Source organism: Vidua macroura, chromosome 25 (assembly GCF_024509145.1).
Source record: "Vidua macroura isolate BioBank_ID:100142 chromosome 25, ASM2450914v1, whole genome shotgun sequence".
Classification (NCBI taxonomy): domain Eukaryota; kingdom Metazoa; phylum Chordata; class Aves; order Passeriformes; family Viduidae; genus Vidua; species Vidua macroura.
The window spans coordinates 3490639-3503973 of NC_071595.1; the positions used below are offsets into that span (position 1 = coordinate 3490639).

The 13335-nt window shown below is 58.2% G+C and overlaps 1 protein-coding gene across 1 annotated transcript; it reads left to right on the forward strand.

The window, feature by feature from the left end:
* Positions 1-4730: 4730 nt before the first annotated feature.
* Positions 4731-11515, forward strand: TMEM222 (transmembrane protein 222). The gene is made up of 6 exons (XM_053998962.1): positions 4731-4857; positions 6348-6432; positions 7096-7127; positions 7818-7914; positions 8203-8333; positions 9211-11515. The coding sequence occupies exons 1-6, from the start codon at positions 4742-4744 to the stop codon at positions 9296-9298; spliced, it is 549 nt and encodes a 182-aa protein (XP_053854937.1). The 5' UTR covers positions 4731-4741; the 3' UTR covers positions 9299-11515.
* The last annotated feature ends 1820 nt before the right edge of the window (positions 11516-13335 follow it).

The window sequence follows — 13335 nt, forward strand, 5'->3', positions numbered from 1 at the left end:
CCTCTGTGAGGGTGGGTGGAGGGTGGCCTGGTTGGACCAGGTGCTGTCAGTTCTTCAGAGAACAGAGGCTCCAAACACTTGCGTGGGAAGGGGGCTGGGGAGCCCAAAATGTGGCCCTTAAATTGTGATGGCCACGGAGTCAGCTGAGTTAATTTATCCAGGTTTAGGAACTCGGAGGTGTCGGTGGAGTGAGGGTTTGGAGCTGCCAGCACTGGGGTGGGGATGGGAGGAGGGGAGGGAGCACATCCTGCAGAGCTGTTCCAGCAGTCCCTGTGTCTGCTCTCAGAGACAGCAGAACTCTGAAATCCTGGGGAGGCCCCTGCTGAGCCCAGGAGCCCGAGGGAAGTGTGGAGGCACGGAGCTGCACGAGCCCATCCTGCCTTGGAGCTGCTCCCAGGGGAGTCCCTTGGCCCGGGCTGGGGGCTCAGGAAGACATGGGGTCACCTGCCCGAGTCACCCTTCCTGAGGGAGCTCCCGAGGGGTTCCGGTGTCAGCAGCAGCACATTCCATGCCGTACATGCCCTTTGCACACAGAGCTGTTCCTTTGCTAAAGGATTTCACAAACTCACTTCTTCCTCCGGATTCCTGCTGCAAAACCTCCCAAGTATTTCCTTGCTGTCCAATCTGCAGGCCTTAAGGGAGAGTTAGAAAACCAGGCTGTTATTCTCAGAATCCATTTGAACTCTTCTCTTAAAAATTCCTGTTGGACACCTTTCAGCCGAAGGTCTTTTGAGGCCTCTTCATTTCAAATCCTGTCTGATATAAATTATTGCTTTAAAAGGCAGCTCTGCTGTAACAAAGCAATGAGCATCCATAACTGGAATTGGCAATCAGCTAATTGGGTCAGCTCTTGGAGTGAGTGGTTGGAAGCTGAGTGTTTGAATTGTGGGTGGAAATGGGTAGAAGGACCCAGAAAATGAGTTGTATTTGTCATTTGGATGAGAGGATTGGGTTGAGGAGGCAGAGGAGGGATATGCTCCGGGATGTGGGGGGAGGAACATATTTGCAGCCTGACTGACAAATTCACTTTTCTCTGATGGAATTGTTGGCAGTGCCAGCGACAAAACTGCAGAGGGCTCAAGATGGGCCCTGTGTATGAGCAAAATGGGAGCAGGGTGTCGGAATGTGCCTGCTGTGGGTGCTGGGAGTAGCTCAGCCCTTGAGGCTGCTCAAGCCTTGCCGTGCAGGACAGGAGGCTGGTGGGGACCCCCTTGGGCTGGCCTGGAGGGGAGCTGGGTTCTGTCCTGGATTTCATGGCAGTGTAACCAGCACTCGGCTCTGGGAGCGCTTCCACGTGTGCCCCTTGTCCCTGAGAAACTGGTGGCTTTTCCTTTAGCCAGGGAAGCCGCCCTGTGGGTTGGCTGCGTGGGTTGGAGAAGGAGGAGGAAATGCAGCTTCCAAGTGAGGGGAGAGAGAAAAGCCCTGAAGGCTGGAGCTGAGGGCCGGGGTGGCTCAGGGCCACTTTTGGGGAGGGTGGCTGAGCCTGGCGTGTCTCATGGCGGGGTGTGAGTGGCACAGCAGAGCCCCGAGGGGCGTTTGGGCTCTCACTGAGCCAGGAGAGGCTCTCAGGCTGCACAGACCACAGCAGGGGAACAACAAAAGCCAGCCCAGCGCACGCTCCCCTGCGGGCCGGGAAGGACGCGGGGCTGGTGTCCTCCAGCGGCCCCAGCCTCGGTGACATTTCCAGTCAGCTCCTGCTGCCGCCTGGGCTGCCAATGTCAGGAGGGGGAGGGGATCTCCTCCTGGAGTGCTTTGGCTCTGGCAGTCCCTCTCCAGTGCTGGAGCTGTCACAACAGGGAAGGTTCCCAAGGAAGCGCTGCCGAGCAGGAGCTGGCCGGGCGCCCGCTGCTCCTGGGTTCTGCCCGAGTCCGGCCGGGCCGGGCTCCAGGCTGCGCTGGGACAAACCCACGGCGCTCCATCGCCCCATGGCTCCCCTCAGGAAGGCTCTGAGCCCGGGGAGCCCGCTGGCACAGCTGGGAGCGGGGACACAGCCCCGTTGTCCTGCGCGTGTCTGGCTGAGGGCAGGCAGAGGAGCCATCGGTGGCAAGTCCTTGGCAAACCCTTTTGTTTCTCCTGAAATGGGAGCTTGCACAAACAATGATGGCACCATTCCTGCTCTGCACATCGATCCAGTGCTGTAGTCAGGCAAGAAAGCTGCAATAAAACCCTGGCCTTTAATTTTATGCATGGAGAACTTCTTACCTGCTCTCCCCTCCCTGTCGTCCCCCCCCACAGTTCCTTTTCCAACTGCAGCTATTTTTCCCTGCTGACTTCAGGTGTTTTGTATTCTGCTTAGATCAATAGCAGCACAACAGCAGCAGCTTTCCAGTTGTCACTAGGAAGACCCTGCTGTCAGCTCCAGCTCAGCCGTGCTCTGTCGGGGCTGGAGAGCCCTTGTGCTTTCCCGACAGACACAAAGAGCTGCACAGCAAACCAGTGCTCTATTGATTTGGGTTTTAATTATTATTTTTTAATCCAGCCTGGGGAAACCTGTGTTCTTCCCGAGCTCCGGCAGTGGGCTTTGCCTTCCTGCACTTGGCTCCCGAGGGAGTGAAGAGTCCGAGCTGCCCCTTGCCCAGGCTGGAGGTGGCACTGCAGAGACACGTCCTGTCAGAGCTGTCCCTGCTCTGCGCCTTTGCCAAGGAGCTGCTCCCTGGTGATATCCTGCTTAGCAGCCTCCCAGCCATGAGCAGGAAGAGCAAATCCATTGCCTAATCCGACAGACGTGCCAGGACCACATTAGCTGATGTGAACATTGGCCCTCATTTGTGGCTTTTTCACAATCTCCGATATGTTGGCCTGGAGCAAATCAATGCCAGGGCTTTTTTTTCTTTGTCGAACAAAAAGTGTTCACTGAAACACAACCTTTGTGTGCATCTCCCATCCCCTGTGCCAAAATGGAATCATAGAATGTTAAGGGTTGGAAGGGACCTCAGAGAGCATCTCACTCCAACCCCTGCCAGGGCAGGGACACCTTGCCTTGGTTGCTCCCAGCCCCAATGTCCAGCCTGGCCTTGGACACTCCCAGGGATCCAGGGGCAGCCCCAGCTGCTCTGGGCACCTGTGCCAGGGCCTCCCCACCCTGCCAGGGAGGGATTTCTTCCTCTTATCCAATCTGATTTCCCTCTTTCAGTTTGTAGCCATTACTCTTTGTCCTGAAAGAGGAAAGCAGAAACCAAAGCACCAGCCATGGCTTCACTCTCACGTGTTTGATTTCCTCAGCTTTCTGTCTTTTGGAGACAGACTATTTTGTGTATACCTTTCCCATCAGACAGCTGAACACTCAAGGGGAGTTGCTGTGGCTTGAGGGGGAGAGGCCACCCTGACAGGAAACTTCAGTGACATTTTCTGCTGCCCCGGTGGCCCCTCCAAAGGGAAGGACCCCAGGTGATGGCCCCTCCAAGGCGGGTGGAGGTCACCCATCTCCCGAGCCTTCCCCTGGAGGCCTCAGGGCTCTAAAGCTCAGTGTGAAGTGCTGTTCTGTCCTGAAACACAGAACATCCGTGGCCAGATTCAGCCTAACAGGTGGGACAAGGCAGGGAAGGGAAAGCAGGGCACAAAGCAGGGAGAAGCCTTTGGTGAAGGAGAGGAATGTCGGTAAAAAGTGGGAGCTGAAGGTTTGTGATGAGTGTTGGGAACGGGGTTTGTCCGTCCCCAAATCCACCCAAATCCTCCCCTGTGCCACGTGCAGGAAGGGGCCAGGACTGTTTATTTTGATTCCCAGGCCCTAGCAGGGCAGCGTGACACCCCAGCTCTCCTGGAGAGCCCTGGCTGCTGCGTGCCTGGACCGCCTGGACAGGAAGCACGGCCACAGCCCCTGGGCAAGGAGGAAACGAGCGACTTCCGAGGAAAACGAGGAAGGGTGCAGAGCTGGAAGGTGGACACTGGCAGTTCTCCTGCACCCCTGGGGCACAACAGACCCGTCCTGGCTGGGCTGGGGCAGCCCAGGCCCCCCTGTGCCTCCCCCAGCCCCGAGGGTCTCTCTGTGCTCCGAGTGTGTCGTGGTGGGTGGAAATCTGCAATAATCATATTTCTCCAGCTTCCTCGTGTAGTTCCAATTTAACTTCCTAATAAAGCAGTTGTTATTTTTCTAACCCTCTGCAAATGCTGTTGCTGCTCTGGCAGTTCCTCCCCTGTCCCGGGAGGTTCCGTGGGATGATGATTTCTGATTACTTCTGCTCCCGCGCTTCCCTCGGGGGCTTTACGGGGGGGGCTCCTCCAGCTCCTGGCCTCGGGCACAGCCCCGGGCTCGTGGTTGCCCCAGTGAGGGGTGCAGGGAGCAGGAGGGGTCGTCCCGGGGACCCAGCCCGGGGGTTCTGGGGCGCTGGGTTCGGGCTTTGGGGTCCGGAGCCGGACCTGGGGTTTGGTCCTGGGGCTGGGGCCCCGGCCCGGGCCCCTTCCCGGTGCAGTCCCGTTCCCGTTCCTGTCCTGTTCCTGGCCCATTCCTGTTCCCGTTCCCGGTCCCATTCCCAATGCGGTCCCGGTCCCGGTCCCATTCCCGTTCCGATTCCCCTTCCCGGTCCGGGCCCGTTCCCAGTCCCATTCCCGTTCCTGTCCTGTTCCTGTTCCCATTCCCGTTCCCCTTCCCGGTCCGGGCCCGTTCCCAGTCCCATTCCCGTTCCTGTCCTGTTCCCGTTCCCGTTCCCATTCCCGGTCCGGGCCCATTCCCGTTCCCGGTTCCCCGGTTGCCGGAAGCGCGCGCGGCCCGCCGGAAGTGACGCGCTGCGGGCGCGCCCCGGGCATGGCGGCGGCGGAGCCCGGGATGAAGCAGTTCAATGGCGGCGCTGGCGCCGCGCCGGACGCGGAGCGCGGCCGCTTCCCGCACTGCGTGGTGTGGACCCCGATCCCCGTCCTGACGTGAGCGAGGCGCCGGGGCCGCACCGGGGGCGGGCGGCACGGCGGGGGCCGGGCCCGGGACGGGACCCCCTCGCCTCCGCCGCGGCCTCCCCTCGCCTGTCCCGGCAGCCCCGCGCTTCTCCCGGGGCCCCCTTGCCCCTCCGGGTCCCCCCTCGCCTCTGTCGGGACCTTCTCCCGGACCTCCCTCGCCCCTCCCGGGCCGAGTCCCGCTTGCCCTTCCCGGGGTGCTCGGCCGCCGTGGGACCCCGGCCCGGGGACGGGCTCGTTCTCGCAGCGCTGGCGGGTGTGGGACGGCTCCATGCTGAACGGGCTTGTCCCTGCGGGAGCGGTCCAGGGGAAGGTGGGGAGCGTTTTTGGAGCACGGGTTTGGCCGCCGGGGTCTGGGGGCGGCCCGTGCCCCCGGCGGGACTCGGTGCGCTCCTTTGCACGAGCGGGACCGGCTTTGCCTTGCCGGGCTCGCCAGCCAAGCGTGGGCAGGCGCCAGGGCGAGCCCGGGAGTTAGCTCTGGTCGTGAGAAGGTGCAAAGCTGTGGCTGTGGGGGCTGTCCGGGCACAGCGAGGCTGGTGTTCTTGTTTTCGCACCTGCCTCTTCCCCCGGCGTTGCGTCAGGTGATGTTTGCTCTTGTACCTGAGTCAGGTATAAGCTGCGGTGTGGGGCGTGCCGGCATCGGGAACAGCCCGCCAGGGAGAGGCTGTGCTTTGCCTCCTGCTGTCTCTTTTATCTTTTTGAATCTATTTTCTTTTTTTACTGCTTAAAATTTTCACCTCAGCCTTTTGCTGGAGGATTTTCCCAGAGCTTTTTAACATTCCTAGCCCCAGCTGGGAGTGCTGAGGGGAGCTGCCAGAGGCACTCAGGCCCTCAGGGAGAGAGGAGAGGGAAATCAGGGAGATGAGAGGGCTGCAACGGGACCTAGAGTATTCACTCCTGCATGATAGTTGTGGAGGAGGCTGGCACACAGGTCTGACAGGGAAAGGGTTTGGGATATAGATGTGGAGAGGGAAGGGGGCTGGGATATAGGTCTGCTGCTCCCTGGGGCTGTAAACATCCATCAGGGAGAAGGTCTGTGACACAGTGGGATCTCTTAGAGGAGGGAATGCTCTTCCTGGAGCCGGGAGTTCTGTTTTCTGTCTGGAGAGCTTGAATCTGGGTTGCTGTGGGAAGCTGCAGCGTGATGGGAAGGCGGGCAGGGTGACCTGGTTTTTGGTTGCTGGAGTGGAAAGTCCGGTTTTCTGCCGAGGCAGTGCCTGCAGGATCTGGTCTTTGTGCTTGGCTGCACAGAGAGGTTTGGCTGGGGCTGGGGCTGGCCCGTGCCTGCCCTGTGCAGGGCGCTCGGGGTGTGCTGTTTGCTTCCAGCCTCCCGCCAGGGCGGCTGGGACTGCTCTCCTGGTGTTTTCCCTGGGTCCCTTCCAGCCCCTGCTTGGCTTTGTGTCCCAGCTCCCTACAGTGTGGGCAGGGCCAGGTGCCATCTGACAGGTCCCTGTCCCCCGCAGGTGGCTGTTCCCCATCATTGGCCACATGGGCATCTGCACCTCGGCTGGCGTCATCCGCGACTTTGCGGGGCCTTACTTCGTGTCCGTGAGTACCCCTGTATCCAGGGCTCCTGTAGGACTCCTGCCCTGCCCTCTCCTGCTCAAATAACACCTCCAGGGGCTTTCCAGAGGCTGGGATCCTTGCTGTTGCTCCACTGGAGCTCATTTGGGGGGCCTGATAAATAACAGCTGGTTGGGTGAGGAGAAGGGGGAAAAACATCTTGTGTTCCAGGCTCTAAATTAGGAGTCTAGGACTTAAATTCTCTTAATTCTGAGTAGCAGAAGTGCCTTCAGCTGCCTCAGCGTGGTTGTTTCTGTCATGCTGCTCAGCATCAGGTGTGTGCCAGGCCTCTTAGGCTGCTGAGGGTCCAGGGCATTCTGAAAGTAAAGAGAGTTTTAATTTGGGATAATTAATGCTCCTAATAGATTGAGACATTTGCAACCAAGAGTTAATAAAATATTAACACTTAAAAAAAAAAAGGGGGAGGGGAACAAGGCACTTGTAGGTAAGTGATGTCACTGTGTGTGGAGTGTAAAGGTGCCCATGCCCAGAGCAGGAGTGTGGAAACAACAGGATTCCTCAGCCAGGCACACTGGAACTGGTGTCTGGGCAGTTGGGTCACTCAGCCAGCTGACTGTGAGACCTCCAGCACCACCCATGCCCTGGATATTGGCTTCAACCTCCTGAGACAGTTCTTTTTTTTTTTAGGAAGACAACATGGCATTTGGGAAACCTGTGAAGTAAGTGCTGCCTGATTGTATTAAACTGACCAACTGCCCTGCAGTTCCTGGGGACAGACGTGCTGTGACATTGCTTTTCCTGGTGCTCAGCTGCCCTCATGCACCTTGGTGGCCACTGTGTCTCTGCTTTTCAGGAAACCACATTAAATTAAATCTTTTTAGCAGCATGACAGCAGCGTGGTGGTGTTAATAACCAGAGCTGTGTGGAGCCTTTGTTAGAGAAAAGGAAAAGAGAAGGCTAAACCGTTCTAGGATGGTGTTAACAAGTGCTCTGAGTAAACACTGTGCTGATGAGCTGAGGTCACTCCCATCCTGCCAGTGCTGGGGCAGGAGAAGGGCCAGGGTTGTGTCTCCCAGGTCAGCTTTGTGTTCGGAATGGCCGAGAGGCTCCTTCGGGAGGTGGGAGCAGCTCAGGCTGTCCCTGAGCTCTGTGATTTCTGTCTGGGGTGCTGGGGGTGCTGAGCAGCCCTTCTGCTGCCTCTGCTCGTCTCCCAGAGCTGGGCTCCGTGCGTGTCAGAGGCAGTGGGTTTACCCAAGTCCTCCAAGCCTGTGCAGAGCGAGGAGTTGGACTCGATGATGCTCGTGGCTCCTTTGAGACTGTGATTCCACCATCTTCCTACTGGGAGGAGCAGACACTGGGGGAGGTGCAGCAGTGGAGCAATGCAAAGGAAACTCTTCTCATCCTTGTAGGTACTGGAAACTGGATCCCAGCAAAGTCTATGCCACTGGTCCCAACGCCTGGGACACAGCCGTGCATGACGCGTCCGAGGAGTACAAGCACCGCATGGTACAGCTCCTGTGCTGGCTGGGAGGGAGGGAGGATCCCCCAGAGGCTCCAGGGAGTTCCCAGAGACATTCTGGATACCCCATCCCTGGAAATGTTCAAGGCTAGGTTGGAGCAAGGAGCTTTAAAGTCCATCCAACCCAAGCCATTCCACAATTCCATATCTCTGCAGTGGTTGGAAGGGATCCCTCCCCAGTATTTGGCTCCTTGCCACAGGGGTGGGACCTGTGGCTCTTCACCAGGACTGGGAGACCTCGGGGACAGGATTTCTAATCCCTTTTTGTGTTCCAGCACAACCTTTGCTGTGACAACTGCCATTCCCACGTGGCTCTGGCCTTAAACTTGATGAGATACGATAACAGCACCTCCTGGAACATGGTGAAACTGTGCTTCTTTACACTCCTCTATGGGAAATACGTCAGGTGAGCTGAGGCACAGCCTGCATTTGGCAGCAGAAGGGGCTCTTTCCTTCTCCTGAGCCCTCTGAAGCATCACCTGGCCCATGGAGAAGGGAGAAACATCCCCCAAACCATGGGTGTCTTGCTGGTGGGTGGTGCTGTCACTGCCTGTGCTCAGCAAGAGGAGTGCTTGCTGGGTTGCACTAGATGCTGTTCCCAAAATACTGTTTCTGGCTGCTAATTTGGAGTGCCTGGAATTTGGGAAATGCTGGCTAAAGCAAATCTCACTCTGTGTTGTCTTCTGACTGGGTTAGGTCAGAACATAAGGTCGCAGGATGGCTTCTCTCCAAGGATTACTGGTTTCCCTCCCCTCTCTTGAATTTGTTTACATAAAAACTGGTCTGATTTCCAGCTGCTGTGGAGCTTCCCACTGGAGTGGGGAGGGAAACCCTGAGCTTTCTTTAAGGAAAGGCTTATGAAGCTCCACTTCTGTGGAGTCTTCCCTTTTCTGGAAGAGCTTCTTTACCTGCTTTTGGGCAAGGATAACTCCAGCTGTCTTGGTTAAATCCACCAGCAGCTGGAATGACAAGCCCTGTGGTAATGAGGTTTCATTTTTTGGGCCTCCTGTCACCATTCCTGTCTGTGCAGGTATGAAATGGGCTTGTCTTTGACTTAATTTAAGCTGGAAGGAGACTCCAGCCCTGTTGTTTGTGGTATATTTATTGTGGTCCTGACTGAGTCTCAGTTTTTAACACCAAATTTCCAGGCTGGGGTGTGTGGCAGTGCCAGCAGCAGGTAACAGTCAGGCATCTGTCTCCCTCTGATTCCTCCAGTTATTCTCCCATCCTTTTGTCTCTGCTGGTTTCTCACATTTAAACCTTCTTCCCATTCCCTCCTGCAGCATAGGGGGGTTTGTGAAGACCTGGCTGCCCTTTGTCCTCTTCCTGGGGGTGATTGTGACCGTGGTTCTCACCCTCCACCTGCGGTGATGGCAGCCCTGACCCCCCAGTGCCTGAGCACACAAAGGAAGAAACTGTGACTGACCCAGCAGGATGGAGGCGAGGGACTCTGGGAGCCTTTTCCAGGGAAGGTGGCAGCCCCACTCCATCGTGACAGCTCATCTTCGTCTCCTGGAGCTGGCTTCTTTTCCTCCTGTTTCTGTTCTGTCGATGGTCTCTCCCAGTGTCAGGGGTCTGGAAGCTTCTGCCCTCTCCCTTTCTGCAGTTGGGGAGGTGGGAATGGGATCAGGAAAGGAGAGGGATGGGCACCTTTGCTTTCAGTGCCAAGAAAAGCCTCAAGGCAAACTCTGCCTCCTGCAGTGGCACAGGCAGATACACCTTGGGAGGGTCTCTCTGATCACCTGCTTTCCTCTTTACCAGATGCTTCCTCAGATTCCCTGGGTCTCCAGTTAGGAGTTGCTGTTTTCCCTGTGGCACATTTCTCCAGCAGCACACATTCCAAAGGGGAAGTGTGGGGGTCTTCCTGGGAGGGTGGGGTGCCCCAGCGCTCAGCGATGGCCCCCCAGCAGCGGCAGGAGGCTGTTGAGGTGGGACACTCCTGAGGGACGCTCCGTGGCTGGGCTGGCTCCCCTGGTCCTGCTGGTGAGCCTGGAAATGCAGGAAAGCTGAAGGGCTGCCTTGGAAGTGGCTCATGGCAGGGTGCACCCTTCAGGAGCCTGCTGCAGCTTTGGGAGGCAGCCCCTGGTCCCTTTTAGCTTGTGCCAGAGAAAATATCACTTCCTGCTTCTCCCTGGGCTCTCTGTTGCTAAATCTGCAATCCTCACAAGCCACTTGTTTCCCTTTGATCCCCATGCTCCGAGCAGGCAGCAGCTGGGACAGAGAGCCTGAGCCTGGGGCTGGAAAACCTCTGTGGAGCAGCACCTGAGCCTAGAGCTGGAGAGAGGAGGTGAAGGCACTGGAAGTTGCCCGTCTGGCTGGGCTTTGCAGCAGCAAACTGGGGCAGTGGCTTTCTCCTGGCTGGTCCTGAGTGGTAACTGAGGAATGGTTTAGGGAGCTTTGGGGAGCACACCTGGGCACAGGTGCTGTGCAGGGATTGGTGTGAGGAGCACAGCTCGAGCAGGATGGGCCATGGTGGGGGGGTTGTCCCTGAGTGCCAGGCAGGAAGGGAGTTTGGATGTGACCTGGAACCCCTTCTTTGTAGAAGAACCTGAATCTGCTCTGCAGGTGCTGATTTTGGAGGGCTCTGAGCCAGGGGAATTTGAAACCCCAGCCTGGCTGAAGGGTCATGTGCAGCTGAGCAGGTCCCTGCTGACTGCAGAGGGGGGAGAAGAGCTTTTCCACTCACACCTTTACTCCAGTACCTGATGGGTTCCAAGGAATCCATTTCAAGGAGTGCTTGTGGCCAGCAGGAAAGCTTTTCTGGGGTCCCTGCCACATCTGCAGCTTCCTCTGACTGCAGAGCCCACTCACTGTCAGCCCACTGGTTTTCAGGCCCCTCCCCACGTGCCTCTGCCACTTCCCCGACTCCTCCAGCCACGTGGGAGGCTTGGACCCTCCTCTTGAGCTCGCTTCTGTGTTTCCCCCTTTTCCTCAGTCACTTTTAAATTGCCCCTTACACCTCCTGGTCACTGTTGTCCCTCTGTCAGCCGGTGGTGGCCTTCCCCGTCAGCCTGGAGCTGAAGCATTGCTCTGTGCAGTCCCTCCCTTCCTGTGTGGAGAGCCTGGGATGGAGGCTGCTGGGGCTGCTGGGCCACCGAAATCCCAATCAGAGAGAGCCTGGATGAAAGGACGGAGTGTTCCGAGCTCTGTTCTCCGCCCAGGAGCCGTTGCCCAGTGTGCCCATGGCGAGGCAGCCAGCTGGGAGAGGGGAATGCTTTCCCTGGGTGTTGAGTTCAGTGTGATTCCTTGGAGTGCCGGCCCCGGGGCTGGATCCACCCTCAGCAATAACCTCGAGCCCCTCCGCCCATCGCAGCCATGTTTTAGCCACGAGCTCTGCAAGAATTGCCAAAGCTGAGACTTGGGGGTGTCAGGGGGCCCCTGGACTTCCAAAACCCCACTGTGAAATTCCCTCTCGTTTGCTCCTGATGCTTTTTACCAGAGCGGAGTTTGCAATGGCGAGGGCGAGCCCCCATCCCTCATCCTTTGTTCCCTTCATCTCTGCGGGGCGCTGGATTTCTTTGTAAATATTTAAACTGCTTCTGTGGTTTCATAATCCCGACGGCAGGGAAATAAACTGATTTCTGTGGATATCTCCAAGTGCTGTATCTCTTCCCTGCTCCCAGCCCTCAGCCAAGAGCGGGGTTGGGATTGGGATCTCCCTGCCCCACTGAGCGCTGGCCCCTCTCCTGCCCAAAGGAGCCGGATCCTGAAGCTCCCACACCTTTGGATTTATGAACTCGCCCTTTTCCCTCTTGCAGGGAAAACTCACAACCCTGCTGCTGGGAAGGAGGTTTGGGGGGCAGGAGAATTCCCCGTCCCTGCAGTGCAGGAAGAGTTTGTGGGATTTAATGCGGGGTCTCGACGCCTGGGCAGGGGCAGCCAAGTGTTCTGGGGTGGGAGATGCTTTTCTCCAAGGTTGATTCCCTTCAGCTGTGAACAGCTTCCCTTTTGTCTGTGCTGTGTCCTTTTTTCCAGGAGGCACTGCTTTCCCAGTTCCTTTCCCTTCCCAGCCCGGAGCCCCCATCTTCCCAGGGGAGGGTTCACCTGTCCTGGCCCTGGGGCTGCCAGAAGCAAAGAGCCAGACTCATTTTCCCCTCTCCCAGCAGGATCTGCTGCCTGAACTGGGAGCAGGGAAAGCTCTGCCTGCTGACTGTGGATGTAGCCACTGATTTTCTGTTCCATCTGATATCCAGAGGCTGGAGCTGTGGGGAGGGACTGCATCAGCCTTAAAATTAGGTTGTGTCCGAGGCCAGGGGATTTCATGGTGCAGCCATTTCATGGAAAACCACCTGGATCCTCCTGCTCAGCCCCTCCAGGCAAGCAAGCTCAGCTCCTGCGGGCTGGCAGGCGGCTCCGCGGGCTTTGTCCCGCACACGTCTGTCGCTGGAAGGTGAGGTGAGGATGCCAAGCCCCCGGGACCACAGGGATCCCTTCCCAAGCCTGGCAGGATTTTCCAAACAATCTCCTTCCTTCTGTTGGGAGCTCGGGGGATCCGAGTGGGATGCGTGGGGTGAGCCGCGTGCCTCAGGTCACAGAATGTGGGCACTGGAGGGAAGCAGCCGGGCCGGGTGTGCCGGGCAGTCCCACTCAGATGCTCCAGGCAGGCTGCTGTGCCAGCCCTGCTCCCCTCGCTTTCCTCTCCGAGCTCCCAGTGCAGCCAGCGCAGTCCCGGGAGCCAGGGGTGCTGCAGAATGGAATGTCAGGATCCGTCCCAGCTGCCACATGGCCTGAGCCCTCCTCCCGGAGCGACCCCGCTGCTCCCCCCACAGCCCTCCTCGCCTGGGGTGGCCGCGTGTGACCGACCCCGGCAGCAGCGGGGCTGGGAATGTCCCCGCGGGGAGCCAGGAATGTCACCGCCAGGGAGCCGCCTTTGAAGTGGGGTCACTTTTCGGCAGCTGGCCGGAGGGGAGGGGTCCCAGGGGTCACCCCCTTTGGGGGGTGCATCAAAGAGCTCCCCCAGGAGCGATATCCGTCGCACTGGGGCACACTGGGAGCTTTGGAAGCTGCCGGGGGCTGCGGTGCCTCCCCGGCTGTGCATCCGTCCTTGTCCTCAGCCGCTGTTTCCCAGGCAGGGGAGGGAAGGGGGTGTGAGACCCAGTGCTGGCCTCCCAGCCAGGCCTTGAATGTCATTCCCAGCCAGAGGCACAGCTGGAAACGCTGCGAGGTCCCTGCTCTGGTATGGGAATTTGAAATAAAAAATTAAAAGTAGGTGGAAGCAAAGGGCCCCCAGTCCCAGGGAGTTGGGGTCTGTCACCATGAGACCTGGGGTCCGTCCCTGTGGGAACTGGGATCTGTCCCAGGGGGATGTGGCACCATTCCTGTGTGTCCAGGGAGCGCTGAATGCCACATCAACGGGCCTGGGAGGACAGAGGGCACGGGAGGCTGAGATCCCAGCAGAGGAATGGCCC

Excerpts from the sequence above, each read along its gene's own strand:
- TMEM222 (XM_053998962.1), top strand. The coding sequence starts at position 4,742 with ATGGCGGCGGCGGAGCCCGGGATGAAGCAGTTCAATGGCGGCGCTGGC. Across the intron at positions 7,128-7,817 it reads GCATTTGGGAAACCTGTGAA|GTACTGGAAACTGGATCCCA; the intron begins GTAAGTGCTGCC and ends TCATCCTTGTAG. Across the intron at positions 7,915-8,202 it reads AGGAGTACAAGCACCGCATG|CACAACCTTTGCTGTGACAA; the intron begins GTACAGCTCCTG and ends TTTGTGTTCCAG.